This window comes from Cylas formicarius, unplaced genomic scaffold, assembly GCF_029955315.1.
Source record: "Cylas formicarius isolate icCylForm1 unplaced genomic scaffold, icCylForm1.1 PGA_scaffold_7__23_contigs__length_41026272, whole genome shotgun sequence".
Lineage (NCBI taxonomy): Eukaryota > Metazoa > Arthropoda > Insecta > Coleoptera > Brentidae > Cylas > Cylas formicarius.
In genome coordinates this window covers 5,481,303-5,500,300 of record NW_026844352.1, presented here as the reverse complement: position 1 = coordinate 5,500,300, position 18,998 = coordinate 5,481,303, and the positions used below count along the sequence as shown (strand labels likewise).

At 32.0% G+C, this 18,998-nt stretch overlaps 2 protein-coding genes across 6 annotated transcripts in view; one reads left to right on the top strand and one right to left on the bottom strand.

Annotated features, from left to right (window-relative positions):
- The window catches only part of LOC132705740 (centrosomal protein of 135 kDa), an 87,442-nt gene that overhangs the window by 47,925 nt on the left and 20,519 nt on the right, over positions 1 to 18,998 (bottom strand). The window contains exons 1-11 of one of the 4 annotated variants that reach the window (XM_060676587.1): positions 10,254 to 10,339; positions 9,954 to 10,143; positions 9,714 to 9,840; positions 9,548 to 9,661; positions 8,921 to 9,096; positions 8,530 to 8,867; positions 6,964 to 7,166; positions 6,795 to 6,910; positions 4,039 to 4,257; positions 3,886 to 3,984; positions 1,904 to 2,044 (exon numbers count right to left, since the gene is read on the bottom strand). In XM_060676587.1, the coding sequence (XP_060532570.1) occupies positions 1,904 to 2,044; positions 3,886 to 3,984; positions 4,039 to 4,257; positions 6,795 to 6,910; positions 6,964 to 7,166; positions 8,530 to 8,867; positions 8,921 to 9,096; positions 9,548 to 9,661; positions 9,714 to 9,840; positions 9,954 to 10,118 (1,698 nt within the window). In that variant the 5' untranslated portion in view covers positions 10,119 to 10,143; positions 10,254 to 10,339. Of the gene's footprint in view, positions 1 to 1,903; positions 2,045 to 3,885; positions 3,985 to 4,038; positions 4,258 to 6,794; positions 6,911 to 6,963; positions 7,167 to 8,529; positions 8,868 to 8,920; positions 9,097 to 9,547; positions 9,675 to 9,713; positions 9,843 to 9,953; positions 10,144 to 10,253; positions 10,340 to 18,998 lie in introns of those variants that run through there. The other 3 variants (XM_060676588.1, XM_060676589.1, XM_060676590.1) reach the window with 3 other exon arrangements.
- The window catches only part of LOC132705742 (sphingomyelin phosphodiesterase-like), a 28,401-nt gene continuing 20,974 nt past the window's right edge, over positions 11,572 to 18,998 (top strand). For both annotated transcript variants that reach the window (XM_060676591.1, XM_060676592.1), the window contains exons 1-2: positions 11,572 to 11,808; positions 17,093 to 17,226. In XM_060676591.1, coding sequence (XP_060532574.1) covers positions 11,754 to 11,808; positions 17,093 to 17,226 — 189 coding nt within the window. In that variant the 5' untranslated portion in view covers positions 11,572 to 11,753. The remainder of the gene's footprint in view (positions 11,809 to 17,092; positions 17,227 to 18,998) is intronic.

Here is an 18,998-nt window from a genome sequence, read left to right as displayed (position 1 = left end):
ATATTGTTTGAGGGGGGCGGAGCTAAGGGAAGGGCATGAACATTGTCTCGGTCTCAGACATCCTGCCATTCCTTTAGCTCCGCCCCCTCAAACAATATATAAGCAGATATAGAGTAGAAGGCGAATAGTTAGTTAAGATCTGAAGAAGCCAACAGGATGATTGACGAAACGTCAGCAAGTTTGATTCATTCACAACCGACGCAGGAAAAATCCAGAAGTTTTGTAAATAGTATCACAGTAGCCCTTGGAAGTTCCTTTGAAAAGTTGTGACTTTGTTGTGCTGTCTTTTTATTAGGAAAAATGGTTAAAAGAAAACGGAAAGTATACGGAAGGTGACAAAAAAGCTTAGTATTACTATATCTTTTTTTTTCTTAACAAAAATCAAATTATAATTTAATGCTATAATTTATATTATTAGTGCAACACCTACAATACGATGATATTCCTTGTCATACGTCTGACTAACAAGAAATGTCGGGCATATGGAGTCAACGTATCTTTGAAAGGCACTGTTTTCCCCGTATATTTTAATATTTAATATTTCGTGATGCTTACTACTACCGTTTTTGCTTGTGTGTAAGTCCCAGTATATAAACATTATTCATTAAAGTGCTTTTTTTTAAATAATTGTTACAAATATTCTATTGATCCTATTGACTTCTCTAGAGCTTAACTGATGACGGGGACCACGCCCACTGGTTAGCATTTGACTCAGTACTTGCTTATAAACTGTTTGAGGGAGGCAGAACTAAATCAGGTACATGGATGATTCACATGATTCTCAAATTTTCAAATAGTTTATAATGAGGTACAGGGTAGAATGTTAACCAAATTTCAGTCTGTAGGTTAAATTCATTAAGAGTCGTCGAAGTTTCTTTGAAAAATGCTCTGAATTTATTTTTGGGGACTTTGAACATTCTTAATTGGCTGATGAGGTAGCTAGCTCACATAAGGTGGAGCTATTAAGTTCTGGACCCACTATGTCGGCTGCTTTACTTCTTCCCACATTACTCTTGTCATCCCTATTTAGTTACTAAAAAAATAGTTATTAAATTTAAATAAAACTTTTGGTGAGTTTGGCTGGTTGAGTTTTCACTACAGGCGGCAACAATTTTTTTTTAGTTTCAAAGATTGTAATTCGTCTCCGTCCTAAGTTTGTGAAATATTTTAATCATCAATTATTTTTGAAGAACTTCGTAGAGTGGTTTACATATTATTACATGTATGTATGTATATTACTATAGCTTCTTAGACTGCAAAATTTTTCAATAAATAAACAAAACCTATAAAACATCCAAACGAATCTTCCTTTAAGACTCCATTATAAATATTATATTTTTAACTTTTTACTTTGTTAAAATAATTAACATAGTTCATTCTAAATGTAGATCATTTCAAGCCTATTAGTAATGTTCCAGACATTGTTTTTTTTTCTCTTGAAATTACAAACATTTAATGTCCTTAAATTGTGTAAACATTGTACTGCGCCGCTCCCTGACCAGTCAGTTAGAAAAGTGAAACCGGAGCGCGTACATTATATAAATTATTAGTGGTGTGTAGTGAAGAGTAGTGCCTAGGTAGTTGGCGATTTGGGTATTTTTGGAAGAAATAATTTTGAAGTTTCCGCAAATTTTACGCACAATGGGTGATAAATAAGTATTTATTGAAATGATGAAGAAAGACTTCGAACAGATCTAGAACAATAGAATCTAGAGTATACTTTTAAAATTAATTCTGTTTCAGAAGACAATTGTCTCAATAAGTTGGACAATACTTATGGTGTGAATAGTTAAGAATTATTTAAGTCATGCAAGCTTAAATTACAGGGAAATATTTATTAGTTAGCAATAATCGCGTTAAATCAAAGTCAAACGGATAAAAAAATAACAAATAAAAACCTTACCTTATTACAGGAACCGTTTGTATCGAAGCCGGGATCTTTCGAAACCAAAGCAGACTTTTCTTTTGATAGCTCCGTTACTTCGCTCTGAAGATGTTTAATAAGCTTCTCTCGCTCTTCTAACTTTTGTAACAGATCAGAACACTAAAAAACGGTTAATTTTAGAAGTGTTCCTCCATTAGGGGTGTCCTTAAATGGCGATACCACTGGATTTTTAAATTTAATTTTCTATTTAATTAATTAAATAGAAAATCGTGGTATAAATATTTTTAATAGGAAACTATCAAATGTGTTACCCTAAATTGAGCCTTGTTTATTAACCTTTTTCAATTTTAATTTGTTTAGAACATGTTGAAAGTTATCTTTCTTTTTTCAAAATGGAAGCTTATCTCCGCGGGTGGTTGATATATCGCAAACCATTGACGTCAGAAGAAGGAAAACAAAAAGGACAAAATGAATAATATTTAGATAAGTTTAAATTGAAATGGGACAAAATTTTTTTTTGATTTCAATAACTTGCGCTATATTTTAACTTTTTCAATATTTACCATTTTTTCTAAGACTATTGCTATAACATTAATGGGCCATGACAAAATAACGTTACCTGGCAACTGAGTAAGGTGAAGTAGTCTAATAGACGTATACGAAGGCGGTAATCTCTTCAGTGTTTAATGGAACGAATATAAAAAATGGTTTGAGGATTGCATCAAGCGCTGGATTATACTGACAATATAGAGTTAGATGAAAAACTTTTTGATCAAGGTAGGTTTTTCCATTTATTTTGGATACAGACAATCTGGCAATCTGGCATTTTTTGCCCTAATTTTATCAAATATATTTTATTTTAATTATTTTTTATTGCAGTACCTATACCCTATATACATTTTTTTTGTATGCATTGTTAACATGTTTACTGGGTACCGCTTATGCAGCACATTTTTTTTTAATTTTTAGAAAAAAAAAACTGTCTTCCATTGTTTTAGATTACCTGGAAAAACAAGGATATCCAATCACGGAAAATTAAAATTTATATACGGAGGCGAATTATGATCGCGATCAGGTGGTGCTGATTTTATACAAAGTTCGTTATAAATGCTTTTAATTGGAAAGTATTGGTCATCAACTTCGATTCGAATTAGTTCCTGCTGCTCAAGGATTACATATGTCCAAATGTACCTTGTCAAACTCATTATACGTTAATTCTATATCGTACTGTAAAGTCGCTAATTCTAGCTGGATCTTGTCGTAAATTTGTTTAAATCTTTTTATGAAGACACTTCTATACTTTTGAGTCTTGTTCAAAAAAATGTAGCTTAAAAGTGACAAAAAATAAAGTTATGTGACGCCAAAACACCACTTAAGTATTTTAAAACCTGCAAACGAGTCTCGTAAACCCCGCCAAAATAACAACTGATAATAAAAAAAAAGAAAGACGAAATCTTATTTGTAAATAAATTAGAAGACCAGAAAAAACTCTAAACCTTTTAATTCCTTACCCGTTTTGCGAATACTTCGCGCAATTTATGCAAGGTCGTATTTATTTTAACTATTATTTCCACCAATTCTTTAACGAAAATTGAATTTAGAAAATGCTATTAGGAAAAAAAAAAATTTTCTTTAAAAATCCGGCACGAAGGACCATATGTGAGACACTCAATGTTTCCTGGACTTTTGGAAGTCGCCGATGGAATAATAGTCTTCGTTCACAGGAATTAAAACACCACGAAACAAACCCTCGAACTTAAAATTCTAGACCTACCTTCTTTGAATTCTAGATTAAGAGAGTCCGCTCGAACTTTGTTGTCCGCTCAGAAACAAAAAATTTACTTAATGATAGATATTGGTGAAAATAATTACCGACCACTAAAAAGATTAAAAAATCAAAAATATAGAAAATCAAACATTACCCAAAACCTGAACAGTCTATTCTGATTACTTAATTCGAACCTCAATTTAAATTTAACTCTTTGTTAAGCATGGCTTACATTATTCGGCTTCTCCGGCTTCATCTGTTCCAGAACTTTATGGTACTCTTTCATATAATAGTCCTTTTCTTGTTTCAATAACTCCACAGATTGCAACGTCTGAAAACATATAGTGATTGACCGATACCCGACTGACAAGGATTTGGTATTTACACTCGCTTGCCTATATTCCATCTCCTTATTCAGGAGTTCCTTTAAATGCTTCACACAATTGTCGGGATCGCAGCAACATTTTTGATCCGTTTCGCATTTGATAGGAGGCAAACTTTTCGGGGGCGATTTTGACTTTGTCGATTTTTTCGAAACTTTCCGGGAGCTGGGTTTGGATTTCGGTTGTTTGTCCGTTTCCTTCATTTCATTATCATGAGACTCCTAAACGTGATAAGTTAGATATATAAGAAGCTTGTTTTCAAAACATATGACATTGACACATATTTTGACATCGTGACATTCAAATCAAAGTCTCAAAAATTTTTTTTATAAAACTATCCTGTCGGCTTCTTGATAGCTTGACTGAAACTGGCTCGCATTTTACTCTGTACCTGCTTATATATTGTTTGAGGGGGGCGGAGCTAAATGAGGAGCATAAACACTGTCTCGGATGACTGATACCTACATTGGTGACAGGTGAAGACCTGGTGAAGAATTGATTACATGCAAGAATTTTAGTTTTATCGAATAAAATTTTATGTCCGGTTTCGTGATTGTGTTCAGCAACTGCTGAGTTTATTTGTCTTAGTTCTCCAACATATTCTCTACCAAAATATCTAGCTGCCTTATTAAAACCCTATACAGGGCGAACTGACAGTTTCGTACTTAATTCCTTTCACTTCATTGAACAAATAAAACCCATTGCATTACATTAGATACACAAGATATTCTGGTTAGTTTCGACGTAGAATCCCTCTTTATTAAGATCCCTATTCCTGAAACTCTCACCGTCATTTCAGATATATTGAAATCCGACAATCTGAAACCAAACTTCTCACCATAATTGAAAAATGCTTGTCGGGAACATATTTTTCTTATAACGGTCAAATTTTTGAACAAACGTCGGGAACAACTATGGGTTCTCCACTATCACCAATCATCGCGAATATATTTATGGAAGCCTTTGAGAAGAAAGCTCTCAACACCTTCCCTCTAACACCTAAATTATGGAAACCCTACGTCGATGATACTTTTGTTATTTGGCCTCATGGTCAGGAATCCCTAGTAGATTTTCTTAGACATTTAAACTATATACACCCTAACATACGTTTTACCATTGAAATAGAAACTAATAACAACCTTCCATTCTTAGATATTCTTATCAATAGAAAATCAGACCTAGCATTGTGTCATTGTGTCTACAGAAAACCTACGCACACAGATTGATACATTAATGCATTGTCACATTACCATACTGCCCAAAAATCATCGGTTATCAACCCTCTTGTTTACAGAGACGTAAAACTATCTCAGTCCGAGTCACTGAACCCAGAATTAAAACACCTAACCTTTGCGCTTTTCTCTAATAATTTCCACATTAAAGATATTAAGCGTTCCATAACAAAATACACTTCACCACAACCTTCCAATAGCAATGAGGCCGAAAGCACTCCTTATATTCAAAACATCGCTGACCACATATTAAAAGTTTTAAAGAAATATAACGTCAAAACCAGATTTACCACTGGTCCAAAAATCTCTCAACATGTTCGATCCGTCAAAGACAAAATTTCATTTGAGATGCCAGGAGTTTACAGCATTCCATGCATATGGCAATAGTTTATTGTGAGTTACGTTAAAATATAGGAATAGAAGAATATAGAATAACCCTAAGTCTAGTACGATGAAAAGGTAATTATATGTTTTTTACAAAACTTCTGGATTCCTCCTGCGTCGGCTTTTGCTTAGTCGAAATTGCTGACGTTTCGCTGTTGGCTTCTTCGGAGCTTGACCGGAAGTTTCATTGATATTAATAAAGTTACAGCATTTTTCAAAAAGTGGCTTTTCACTCTCTCTTTGGGAATGTTTTAATTATGCGCATTTCTGCTTTCAAACTATATTAATATTTTTATTTAACAAAGATTGGATTTGTGGGTGTGCTTGAAATATTTTTCCAAAATAATTGGCTTGCCATAAAATAAAATCCGCATTTTTTCTTCTGCAACTTTTTTGTATAATTTTGTTCAGAAAACAAAACTTTGGGATAATAAACGAAATTTAAGTTATTTGCCACTTTTTCCAAATGATTTGTATTAGCGAAAAATTAAAGAAAGCTAGGAAAAATTCCCGCAAGCTAAAAAAATTGATAAAGTGATTTGGAAATAAACAAATAAAAATTATCTTGAGACTAGAAAGTTATAGTTCATAGCTCTGAAGTCATGTATTTCATAATTCATAATTTCATAAATAAAATTATCTATAAAACAAAATATGGAGGACAGTTTTAATAATCTTCAAAAGATATTTTTTATTTGTATCTGCTTAGTTTCTAAGTCGAATTGAAATAGTAAATAGCAACAAGATCATGCGTCTTATTTTTAAATTTTTTGTGACACAGGTAACAAAATTGTAGTCTTTTTTCATAATTTTTGTGGTATTTTTTGTTACTACTAATGAAAGGTTTTCACAGAGTACACTATCGAGTCAAATAAATATGAAGAAGTGATTTTTTTTAAAGAAAATGGAATTGTGTTTTAACAATTTTTTAATTTGAATAATTGGCAACGGATTTTTAGATTTTTTTCACAAATATTTTGGGCAGTATGTGATTTCTATGAGATGCAAACAGCTAAATAATAAGACATACATGTAATATGAAAAAAGTAAGGCATAATGTCTTAACACACACACTCCAGAAGCTTTTTACTCCCGGGTATGGACGATTTTTTGATGAAGACATCATGACAAAAAGTACTAACCATCTTTCGAGCACTTCGAACGTCTCCAGTTACTTGAGTTTCCAACTCTTCTATCGTAAACCTCTGTTGGGCAGTCAGCTTTGTCAGTCTATCGATTTCCATGTTTAGGTCGTGCTCTGAAAGTGCCCCGAATAAAATTAATATTTAACCCAGCACGCATTCCTGGTACCTATGGTAGAGCAATCTTTTAATTTAGCCATCAGTCGCTTTTTATCCTCAGCTTCTTCGTTCAATTGCCTCTTGATCTGTGATATTTCCGATTTCGCCGAATTCAAATCAGCCGTCAATTCAACTTTTAAATGCTTTAATTTCGCATTCTCCCGTTGCAAATTTTGTATGGACACCAGAGACTCGTTTATTCTGTCCTGCAATCTAATTTTTTAAATTACTAAATGTCTCAGATTTTTTACTTTGCAAGTATAGATTGTCGAGTACACTTCCTTATTTTAAATCGTACACCCTGCATAATAAGCCATTTTTTAATTCCTCACGACTCTCTAGGCAGCCTCAAATATAATAGCCTAAGCCAAAGTCTTGCCGTTTTTGGTATATTTTGCATTTTATTATATAAAATATCAAAAAACTTTTAAAAACAGTTATTTGAAATGACAAGTATAAATTTTCAAAAAAAAAAAAATTGCAATGTTACAGAAGCCAGCATTTGGTTTGTTTTGTTGAATATGCATTCGCTGCAGCAAATTAACATAAAATTATTTAATAGATTGTTTGATAAATTATTCGTCCGATTTATTTCCACAACAAAAAGACTAATAAAATTTGATTTTGTAAAATATCTTTGTATCGAGTTTTATGCAAAGCAAAATGTATGATGATAATAATGACCGAGTATTTTTACATTTTAAACAGTTCTAATTTATTAATAAATAATTAAATAATAAAAAGCGAAGCTCATAAAAATTTAAAACTTGAACACTAACTGTGGCAACACTGTGTAGGATTTGAAATAATATGCAGCGTGTACGACAGATCAACTAAAGTTGTAAAGTTGTTGAGGAATGTAATAAAATACCCTATGCCATTTAAAATAAAGGTTCTGCCATATATTGTTGTTAAAAACGACACAAATTCCCAAATTTTTGATTTGTTTTCGATTCTCGAAAAACTTCTAACATACCAATCACTCGGGATATGCTCTGCAGCAGCCGTGGTTCTTTATACCGAAATTAGAATCCACAATGACCAAAAATATTTTGAAAATTAGTTTTTTGGGGCTCAACTTGGAGTAATGTTTTTTTTATATTTTTTAAACAGGTTTCAAAACCGTCTTGAACCATAGATAAAGTATAAAAGAACGCTCAAGGTGTTTTCTTTCGCTTAGGTAACTTAAACCCATTGAGATTTTTAACATTTTCGAATATTAATGTAAAACGGGAGACACTGGTAAACGTTTTGATCTAACATTTTCGTAATTCTCAGAGTAGTTATAATTTTGTAAGAAAAATAGCGCCATTTAATTGTTTTCCAAAATCCACAATTTGCAATAGAAAATGCCGTCTAGCATATTTGTTTTAAACTTATGGATTTAAGAAACATTTCAATCGATTAGACGTTTCTAGGAATATTAAAATGCCTTCCTTTAATATGACAGATGACTCAACCTATCCAATGTAATGTATCCAGAAATTACCAAAAAGCAAGCTTTATAAAGTAAATAACAAACCAACTTAATAAAATAAAAAATAAAAACCAAAAAATCACAGTAATGGAAACAAACCTGGTCACTTTTTTGGCATTGTCTTGCACTGTACTATTACAATTTGCTTCAACATCCAATGCGATGGCGTCAATATCTTTCATTTCCTTCTCAAGTTGTTTGTTCCTCTCCGCCAAATGAATTGCCCTGCGCATCGCTTCGTGCTGCTTTGACAAAGCTTCCTTTAACTGGATATGCAATTCTTTCTTATCTTTTTCTAGCGATCTTATTTCATCTTGAAGAACACTAATTTTAGTATCCACATTTTTAAAGCAACACTCATCGCTAACGCTTTTGTACGGTCTGCCTCCTTCGAGCAAAGATTTCAATCTTGCTATTTCGTCTTCCCTAACTCTAACCTGCAAGTGACTTAGGAAACTTGATATTTACTAAAAAATAAAGATTAATTCACCTTGTTTTGTAGGTGATGAACTTCATCGACAAGTTTGTGATGTTTCTCTTTAGTTTCCAGCAACTGTGTGCTAAGATCTGCAATTTTTTCGTCAAAGACTGCTTTGGTAGTCACTAGGTCACTACCTATCTTGCTTTGCTTTGACAGATTCGTCTGCCCCTGCTTATTTATAAATCCTGAAAATTTAAACTAAAGTCTGAAGAAATTTTCCATTATTTGATTATGAATAAATATCGGAAATAAATGTTTAAATTAAATTACGATCAAGAGCACGAGAAGATCCATTAGAAAGAAGATTGACATATGCAAATTTACAGAACAATATGATTGAAGATCAGGTGCCCTAAATTATTGTTTAAGAATTTTTTGTTGGATATGTAAGTTAAAAAACAAGACTAGCAGCAAAACTAAGAATAGGAAAAAGCATTACTATTTAAGGTTATATATAAGTAATTTTATCAACTGATGTGTTTTATTTATTTTTTTCTTCATTTAGTTAATGGATAATAGTATATTAGTGTATAGTGTATTAGATAAAAAGTACTATTCCCTTATGTTCGATAAATTTCAAATTGTTACATTTAATTTAATTTGACAAACTAGTAACTTAAAATAAGTTCCAATTACCTTTTTTTCTACTACTCCTTTCTGAGTTCTCTTGCATTTGCTTAATCAATCTTTTTTTCTCCAAAAGGCACTTGTCAAGATGGGACTGCACATGTGATAACTGGGACTTCAAATCTAGAAAATAAACCTACACAAATGTTTCATGAAGCTAGTTCTAATCATTCACCTTGTTGATTTTTTTCTTGCTGTTCTCTAAAATGTATGAATGCTAAATGCAAATCATTACACTCATGTATGAGCTTGGCATTGTCACATTTATAAGGCTCAACTGCTATTTCCAGTGCATCTCTTTCCTTAAAAAATGACAAATTGAATAATTCTGCATCATAATCGACATCTGCCTACTTGACACACAACACAAACTTTAAAAATCAAAAAATTTTGCAATTTCCTTATGAGCACATACCTCCAAAGCGCGCTGCGATAATTTCATGTATTTTTCTAAATTGGCAGTGGTCAGTTTTAGGTCAGCCAAAAGTTTTTCAACCAAAAGAAGGCATTCCGGATGAAGGCGCTGATGGTATCCCAATTGTTGTAGTTCCTCTTGGAGCGTTTCAAACTTGCTTCCCATTTTGACTAATTACCACATCAGATTCCTATTGGTAGATGAATTCAAAACGCGCTTTACTTAACCATTATGTAGTATTTGGCACTTTTGCATACAAAATACACTCCACAAAATTGATACAAACAAAACCCCCCATACCCTTGCGATCACACAAATGTTGTTGGTTTTTGAATTGGACTTCATCTTTTACGCATATGGGCCAACTATGCCAGGATCATTCCACCAATGAACAAATCTAACAAAACCTTTCAGTTTACATTTTTCTTCCTCCATGAGTAAAGTAAAATCTACAACCAACTTACCAAAACTAACCAAAGTAGTTTCTCTAACTTCACTATTCTAATTTTGCAGTCGGAGGTCATCCAGGGCACTCGGCCATTACGGACTTCCGATGTAACCCAGAATATATTCCGGAAATAGGAGATTAGGTCTATATAGTTTTGTGGTATTCAATATAACCATATAGATCTAATCTTTTGTGGTTTTCAATATAAGTATCGCTTCAACCTATATAGCTACTAGAGATATAAAGGCCGGTAGCACAGGAACTTACGATGCAGCTATGAAAAAAAAAATTGAGAAGGCCCATTCCTAGCGTGAGATTTAAAATCTCTTACCTTACCAAACCAACCCAAACTAACCAATGGCCATGCGATATTCAACAACCAACATGGCCGCTGACAGATGGTGAATAAGTTTGGATGTGGCATTTTTGCGGCACTATTTACTCAAATTATGCGTAAATATTCCCGAGGCAACGAGTTAAGTGTGTGAAAAACACTGTTTAGAAAGAAAATGGCACAAAAATGCAGGTTAGTTATACCGGAGAATTCATTTCCTTCTCTACAAAAATATCAATTTAGTTAAATTTCTCACATTGTCCACAAAAAAAATGACATTTCCAAAATTTTGTTACCAGAACTGAACAATAAAGCCTGAATGTTGAGAAAAAAGTCTTCTCAAAAATCTGACTTCATTTATTTTAACCTAATGTCTGACATAGCTTAATTTTGACATTATAATTTTTGATAACTGCTTACAATTAGTTGTTATTGTTATAATAAAAATGTCGTTATCAAGACTCAAGACTCAAGTTTTAATCCAAGAATTAATTGTTAAAATTTGATACAACAAAACATATGCCAAACTGTTTCTATTAGATCCATCTTTCGGTACGTTTACCAATCAGAATAACCTGTTCTATTGAATACGGGGTGTTCAATTTAAAAAAAAAATCAATCGGTGCTTTGTTGTACACGTTTTGGCTAAAACTTCGTCGATTTATTGTTTATTTAATTCTATCTTTAAAAAGGACAAAGTTACAGCGGGTCGTGACGTTATCAAGATAAAACGGAAGCAGGGCACGTTCCTCGAACAAAAAATACACGCACCGACTATTTAAAATGGGATATACAATTTGTGCACTTTTCGTTAGTTCCTATTTATTTGTTTTTGTTCGTCTGTTGACCGTGCAGATTCTCGACGTGTGTGTTAAGCTGACAACCTTGGATATTGCACCGCACAAAAACAGCAAACGGGTTAAAAAAAATTCAGACTTATTCGAAACGCTTTTCGCAACGAAAACGACCAGTCGGGCCCCGATAAAAATCGATTAACGCGGAAATTCATTGTTTGAAGATGTCGAAGTTATTAGTGAATGTCGTTGCCGTCCTTGGTTTGTTTCGTATAGGCGGTAAGCTTTCTTTTCGTTGACTATTGAAGACGATCTAAGTGATCTGTACCGTGAGTTCAATTTATCTTGATAACGTTTTAATTGGCTGTAACTGTTTTTGTTTTTAGAGATATCAAGCTAAACAAAATGTAGGCTTAGTAGCCAAGTTTTTTCGAAGTGACTTATAAGACAAAACACTATCAATTTTCTGGAATATAAGCCTACATCACTATCATCAAGCAATCAGTTAAAGTTAAAAATTACATTTCGTCAGAGACTGTTGTGACGTCTGCTGTCCCACAAGGGGGACCTCTTTCCACATTCCTTTTCAATGTTTTCATTAATGACTTCAAAAGTATTTTTCGCTTTTGCCAATTTCTTGCATTTGCGGACGATTTAAAGCTTTTTTGACTGTCACCGATTACAGGAGGATCTTCATAGGTTTTCTTTGTGGTGCAGACAGAACAATTTAACTCTAAATATAAACAAGTGCAAAATTGTAAGCTTTAGCAGATCCAAAAATCCAGTATCTTTCATCTATCATTTGAATCTAGTTAAAGATCTTGGAGTTTGGCTCGATTCGGAGCCCACATTTACATATCACATTGATTTTATGACTAACAGCGCTATTCGATTGCTTGGATTCGTTTTTCGGACTTTGAAGGGTTTTGAAAACATCTTTACGTATAGGAAGCTGTACTGTGCGCTTGTGCGTTCAATTTTAGAGTACGCTAGCTGTGTCTTGCAACCACACTATGCAATTCACAAGGAAAAAATAGAGCGTGTGCAGCGTAAGTTCCTTAAATGGATAGGTTCTAAATTGGGAATGTCATTTGAGGAAACAAACCACGAGGAGATTATGAAGCTTTTGAATCTGACATCTTTGGAGAGTAGGCTCATATTTTTTGACATCTCTACATTGTACAAAATCCTTAATAACTTGATGGATGCACCAGATCTTCTGGCATCTGTTGATTTTCATATTTTTCCTATTAATGCAAGAAATAAGGCTCTTTTTAACATTGATTTTCATAGGACCAACCATGGCGTTAACTCGCCTTTGAATCGAATGTGCAAGCTGACAAATATTTTACTCTCAAATAACTAGCGTATTGATTTATTTTCTGACTCTCTCAGTACTTTTAATTGGCCTATTGATTTAAAGCGTCTTCCTGCATACCATATTTTAGGGTTTATTGACATTTCTGTCTGTGATAAAGATCAACTTCCTTATCTTATTCCTAAATATTTGTCTTCAGCACTTTCTTCAATTATGTCATTAGTGTTGGCAATTTTTATATAGTCAAAATCTGGTCTATTTTTCAGTATTTAAGGACAGGTGATGTTCGTTTAACCAGTCCCTAACCGTGATCAAACTACTCAAGTGGAATTAATGACATTTCATTAATATAAAGCAGAAAAAGCATAGTCCCCTGTGAGACTCCCAAAGTCACTTTCATCGGTTCACTGAGGAGATCATTTACTCTAAAGTGCTGTTTTCTATCTAGATAACTAGTAAAAACTGGCAACACATACCGATTAAGTCTTCGCCAATTCAAATTTGTTTAATTAGTGCAAACATTGCATCAACCGTATTTTTCTCTTTTTGAAAGCCATACTGATGGTTATTTAGACACTTTGATATTTACAGATTTTTTAAAAATTTTAAAAGCTTATTAATTTGGCTTTTGCTGTTTTTAATTTTAATTAATGATTTGTTAATAGTTTTAAGTTATTTACCCCCAAATTCGCAAATTGGAAAATAAGTTTTTAAAAAAAAAATTTCAACAGCCTGTCCGTTATTTTGCTGTATAAAATGAGATATTACCTAATTGTTTTCAGCCCTTAAATTTTTTGCTCAACATTTCTGGACCCCCCTGTATAGTGTTTTAATAACATCGCCCTACGGCTGCGTACGTAAAATGAAGACGTTTGCCTTGAAAGGCGATTATTTAAATTTCGAAGACAGTGAGGTTAATTATCACCTTGTGTAGTGCAATTAATTTCAGTTGCGCAATACGCAGCGTAGATATTCAGCCGGTGTGCTCGTTAAGAGTTCAATGAAATACGAGGGCTGGCTGATAAGTTCTTGTCCATTTGACAGCCTTTTGACCAAAATTGTATAGACATTTTTACAATTTTTTAATGTAATAATTTTAATATATATATATATATATATATATATATATATATATATATATATATATATATATATATATATATATATATATATATATATATATATATATATATATATATATATATATATATATATATATATTCTCACGTATTGATTCACGGATGGAAAAATGTGATGACACTATATTCCGGGATATCATCCGTTCGCTCGTTGAACTCCGACTGGAATCCTGCATCCGACTGGAATCCTGCAAATCTTGCATCCGACTGGAATCCTGCAGACGTTTCGCCAAAATCTCACTTGGCATCTTCAATGCTCGCGCTCCGAAAACACTTCGAACACTGTTCGAAGTGTTTTCGGAGCGCGAGCATTGAAGATGCCAAGTGAGATTTTGGCGAAACGTCTGCAGGATTCCAGTCGGATGCAAGATTTGCAGGATTCCAGTCGGATGCAGGATTCCAGTCGGAGTTCAACGAGCGAACGGATGATATCCCGGAATATAGTGTCATCACATATATATATATATATATATATATATATATATATATATATATATATATATATATATATATATATATATATATATATATATATATATATATATATATATATATATATATATATATATATATATATATATATATATATATATATATATATATATATATATATTCACGGATGGAAAAATGTGATGACAATATATTTCGGGATATCATCCGTTCGTTTGTTGAACTCCGACAGGAATCCTGCAGACGTTTCGCCAAGATCTCACTTGGCATCTTCAATGCTCGCGCTCCGAAAACACTTCGAAGTGTTTTCAAACGAGAAGACATAGCAGAATGTTTTAACAAATATTTTAGCACTGTTGGAAAAACTATGAACACTCTTTTTAACGACCACAAATATCGAAGAAATCATTCAAATTTTAACAACTCTAAAAAGTGGCAAAACTCTTGGCGACGACCAAATCAAAAGCGAAACTTTTAAAGAATACAAAGAATTTCTAATTTCTCTAGTCTACCTTATAAATAAATGTTTTGAAACGGGAAAATTTCCAAAAATTCTTAAAAAGGCCATTATCAAACCCATATATAAATCCGGAAATAAAAAGTTAGTCTTCAATTATAGAGCCATCTCAATTTTAAACGGTAATTGAAAAAAATTAAAAGTAAAAGTAATTAAATTATAGAAAAAAAAATTAAAAATAGGTTAATGAATTTTTTTTAAAAAATTGAATATTTTGTGTGAAAATCAATTTAGATTTCAGGATGGACTTTCAACAGAGGATGCCTTAATCAAACTTATAACAAGTATAAGCAACAAAATGCGTTTTTGTTGATTTGGCTAAGGCGTTTGATACGGTTGATCATCACAAATTAATTGAAATCTTGGAAAGAGCCGGTGTCATGGATGTTGCCCTAATTTTTTTAAAAAGTTACCTTTCTGAAAGAACACAGACAGTTGAAGTAGGAAATGTGGTTAGTGAAGAAGCAAATGTAGAGTTTGGCGTTCCCCAAGGGACAGTTTTGGGCCTGGTATTGTTTATACTTTATATTAATAATTTATTTAACATAAAATCTCTTGGAGAACTAATATGTTTTGCTGACGACTCTGCCATAATGTACAGAGATAAATCCTGGCAAGCACTTAAAAACAAAGCCGAACATGACCTACAGCATATATTTATATGGTTGAGTAACCATCTCTTAACTGTCAATTACGAAAAGACTAATTTTATGCCTTTTGGATGTTATTCCGACTCTCTCCCAGACTTCCAAGTACTGAATATCAAAATAAATGCTAATCATTCTGTGTCCATAAAATATAAAATCACAATTAAATATTTTGGGATTATACTTGATTCGCATTTACAGTGGGGTGAACATGTAAAATATAGAAGTAACTGCTTAAGATCTTTAATCAGAAAATTTAACGAATTGAAAACCTATTTTGAAATGTCTTATATTTCGCACTTGTTCAACCACATTTAGCTTATGGAAAATTAGTGTGGGGAAGAGTGCTGCTCATCTTAGAACGTTAGAAATCACTCAGAGTGAGAGTGAAATTTTAGATATTCGTCAACTTTTTGTGCAAAGTATAGCAATGCGACAATATAAGAAAAAAGACACGTTACAAACCATAAAGCATAATTATAACAACAGACACAAAGTAGTAACAGGTTACCTTCCTCAAACCAACACCTCACTAGGACAAGGATTCTTTTTGTACTTAAGCCAAAATATTCAGTGAGATTGAAATCAAAGATATAAATTCTTTAACTTTGTTTAAATCTGGACTAAACAAATGGCTGCTAAGTCAAGAGAGATCGGGAATTCATTCACTGCTAATGAAAAAATATGGCTAGGTTAGAAAGTACGACAAAAAAAATAATTTCTCGAATGTGTCAAGCTATCCCCAACAATGATAAAAACACTTAACCAAGAAAACGTATCCAGAACTAGACTAAACTGTACCTGATCTGATCAGGACAAACCAATGGCTAATAAATTTAATATAATTACATTCCAAAACAAGCTTGTTATTACAACATAATTTTATCACTCCTTCGCTAGCTTATTAAACTACGTCTTCAGTTTCATTTTCATTTTAATTTTGCATTCAATTTGTGACCGTTCGATTTTTCATTACCCTTTTGACTTTTCCAATTTGTACTGATTTTTTCGTATTTAATTGCATGCATAATTAAGGTAGGTATTCGTTATCTTTCATTAACATTTTTTACTTTCCATAATTATATAAGACCTATAAGTTTAATTCTCACGGACAAGAAGTATTTGCTTTGGTGTTATTTTAGTCTATTTATCAAATCATCGTAATTATTTTACTCCCACTTCTACTAAATAATATTTTGTTTTATTTTTTTAACGTTTATTTTTTCGGTTATGGCTTTACGGGAATTAGCATGATATTGATTGATAATGATAATGAATTCATGTGTCAAAAAGTTCAATTAAAATAATTTTAAAAAAAAAACCTTCTTAAAATGATTTGAAAAATTGATATATGGTATATGGTATGACATCCGGGAGAGTGAGAGAGATAACATATCCAAAAGCTGGCCCACCTGAAACTCTCTCTCGAAAACGTTGCTAGTTCTTAGACTAAAATATATGATACGCTCTTAAGGGGCCGTTATCTTTGCAGATTCCGCACCCTTTCACAGCCAATCCAAATTCAATTTCGACGACGATTGGGATTATACGAAAGCCCGCCATAATGTTCCACTGCTCAATGGTTCACTGGATCATGATACGTTGCCTGTTTACACGTACGGACGGGTAAGTTTTATGTTCGGTTAAACGCATAAACAAGGTTTAGCAGAGTCTGGATCTTTATCATCCTCTCAATACTCTGACAGAAAAAATACGTCCACAATAAATTTAGAAACTTTAACAATTTAAAAATTGAACTGGCTTTTACTTGATGAAAATCCATTTAACAAAATAAATAAGAATTAAAAGTTCAGATTTTCACGAAAGTAAATATTTTGACATCGTGTCATTATCAAATGTAATATTTACAAATTACCTGCTACTATATATATATATATATATATATATATATATATATATATATATATATATATATATATATATATATATATATATATATATATATATATATATATATATATATATATATATATATATATATATATATATATATATATATATATATATATATATATATATATATATATATATACCGAAAAATGGCATTAAATTAATTAATGTTGTGAGAATTTAAGTTTAATAAAAAAGAGGTATTGAAATCTAATTGATCGTTAAGCAATAAATTTGAATGTCTCAATTTGTTAATCTCCATGGCTTCCAATAAATTTAATTTTCTACTTTTTGTGGCTGTATGTAAAATATCAAAATTATCGTCAAAAATGCGTTTTTCTGTGTTTAAGTGTGTAGCATAATTAGAATCTAGACTATTCTTTTTAAACGCTCGTTTATGTTCGTTAATGCATTTCTTGAAGGATGTACCTGTTTGTCCGATATAAATTTTAGGACTACATCCGCATTTCAACTTGTAGACATCTGATTTTTGAGATTTTGGACATTTCGTTTTATTGTTTTTTAAAAAAATTCCTATTGTGTTGTTAGTTCTGAAAGCTATTTTTAAACCACATTTTGACAAATGTTTTGAAACTTTTTCACTGGGTTATCCTATATATGTAATTGTTTTCAATTGTTCGTGTTCTGTATTAAGTTTCGGATAAATAGAGTTTACTGTTACCTGGATTTGTTTTTTATTTATCATTTTATCGATAATGGACGGATTGTAGTCGTTGTTCAGTGCAATATGTTTAACGATATTAAGTTCTTTGTTGTAATGTTCTGTTGAGAGTGGCGTATTAAGAAGTCTGTGTATAAGGGGTATAAGGGTATAAGGGTGATTTGAGATGTTATGTATCACTGTATCCGTGTGTGAAGGTTTATGGTGACTGGAAAAATCTAATTTGTTTTGCGTTTTCGTAATAGTTGAATCTAAATAATTAATCGAGTTATCTCCATAGTGAATTTTATACGATTATATAAGTTAATGTAATTTAAAAAAAAATCAATTGTCTGTCCGTTCCAACAAAGACATCATCCACGTATCTATACCATCATAAAAACTTTCACTTAAAGGATGTTCTAGTATGATATTTTCCAAATTATCCATTATTATGCTGCACATTTAAACACAGAAAAACACATGTTTGACGACAATTTTGATATTTTACCTACAGCCACAAAAAGTAGAAAATTTTTGGAAGCCATGGAGATTAACAAAATGAGACATTGAAATGTATTGCTTAACGATCAATTAGATTTAAATATATCTCCATTATTAAACTTAAATTCTCACAACAACATTAATTACGGTTTAATTGCCATTTTTCGGTATATATAGTAGCAGGTAGTTTGTAAATATTACATTTGATAATGACACAGTGTTGTCGAAACAATTGTCATGTGAAAATATATAATTTCGTGAAAATCTTAACTTTTAGTTCTTATTTATTTTCTTCAATTTAAACAAAATTGTTTGTCTGATG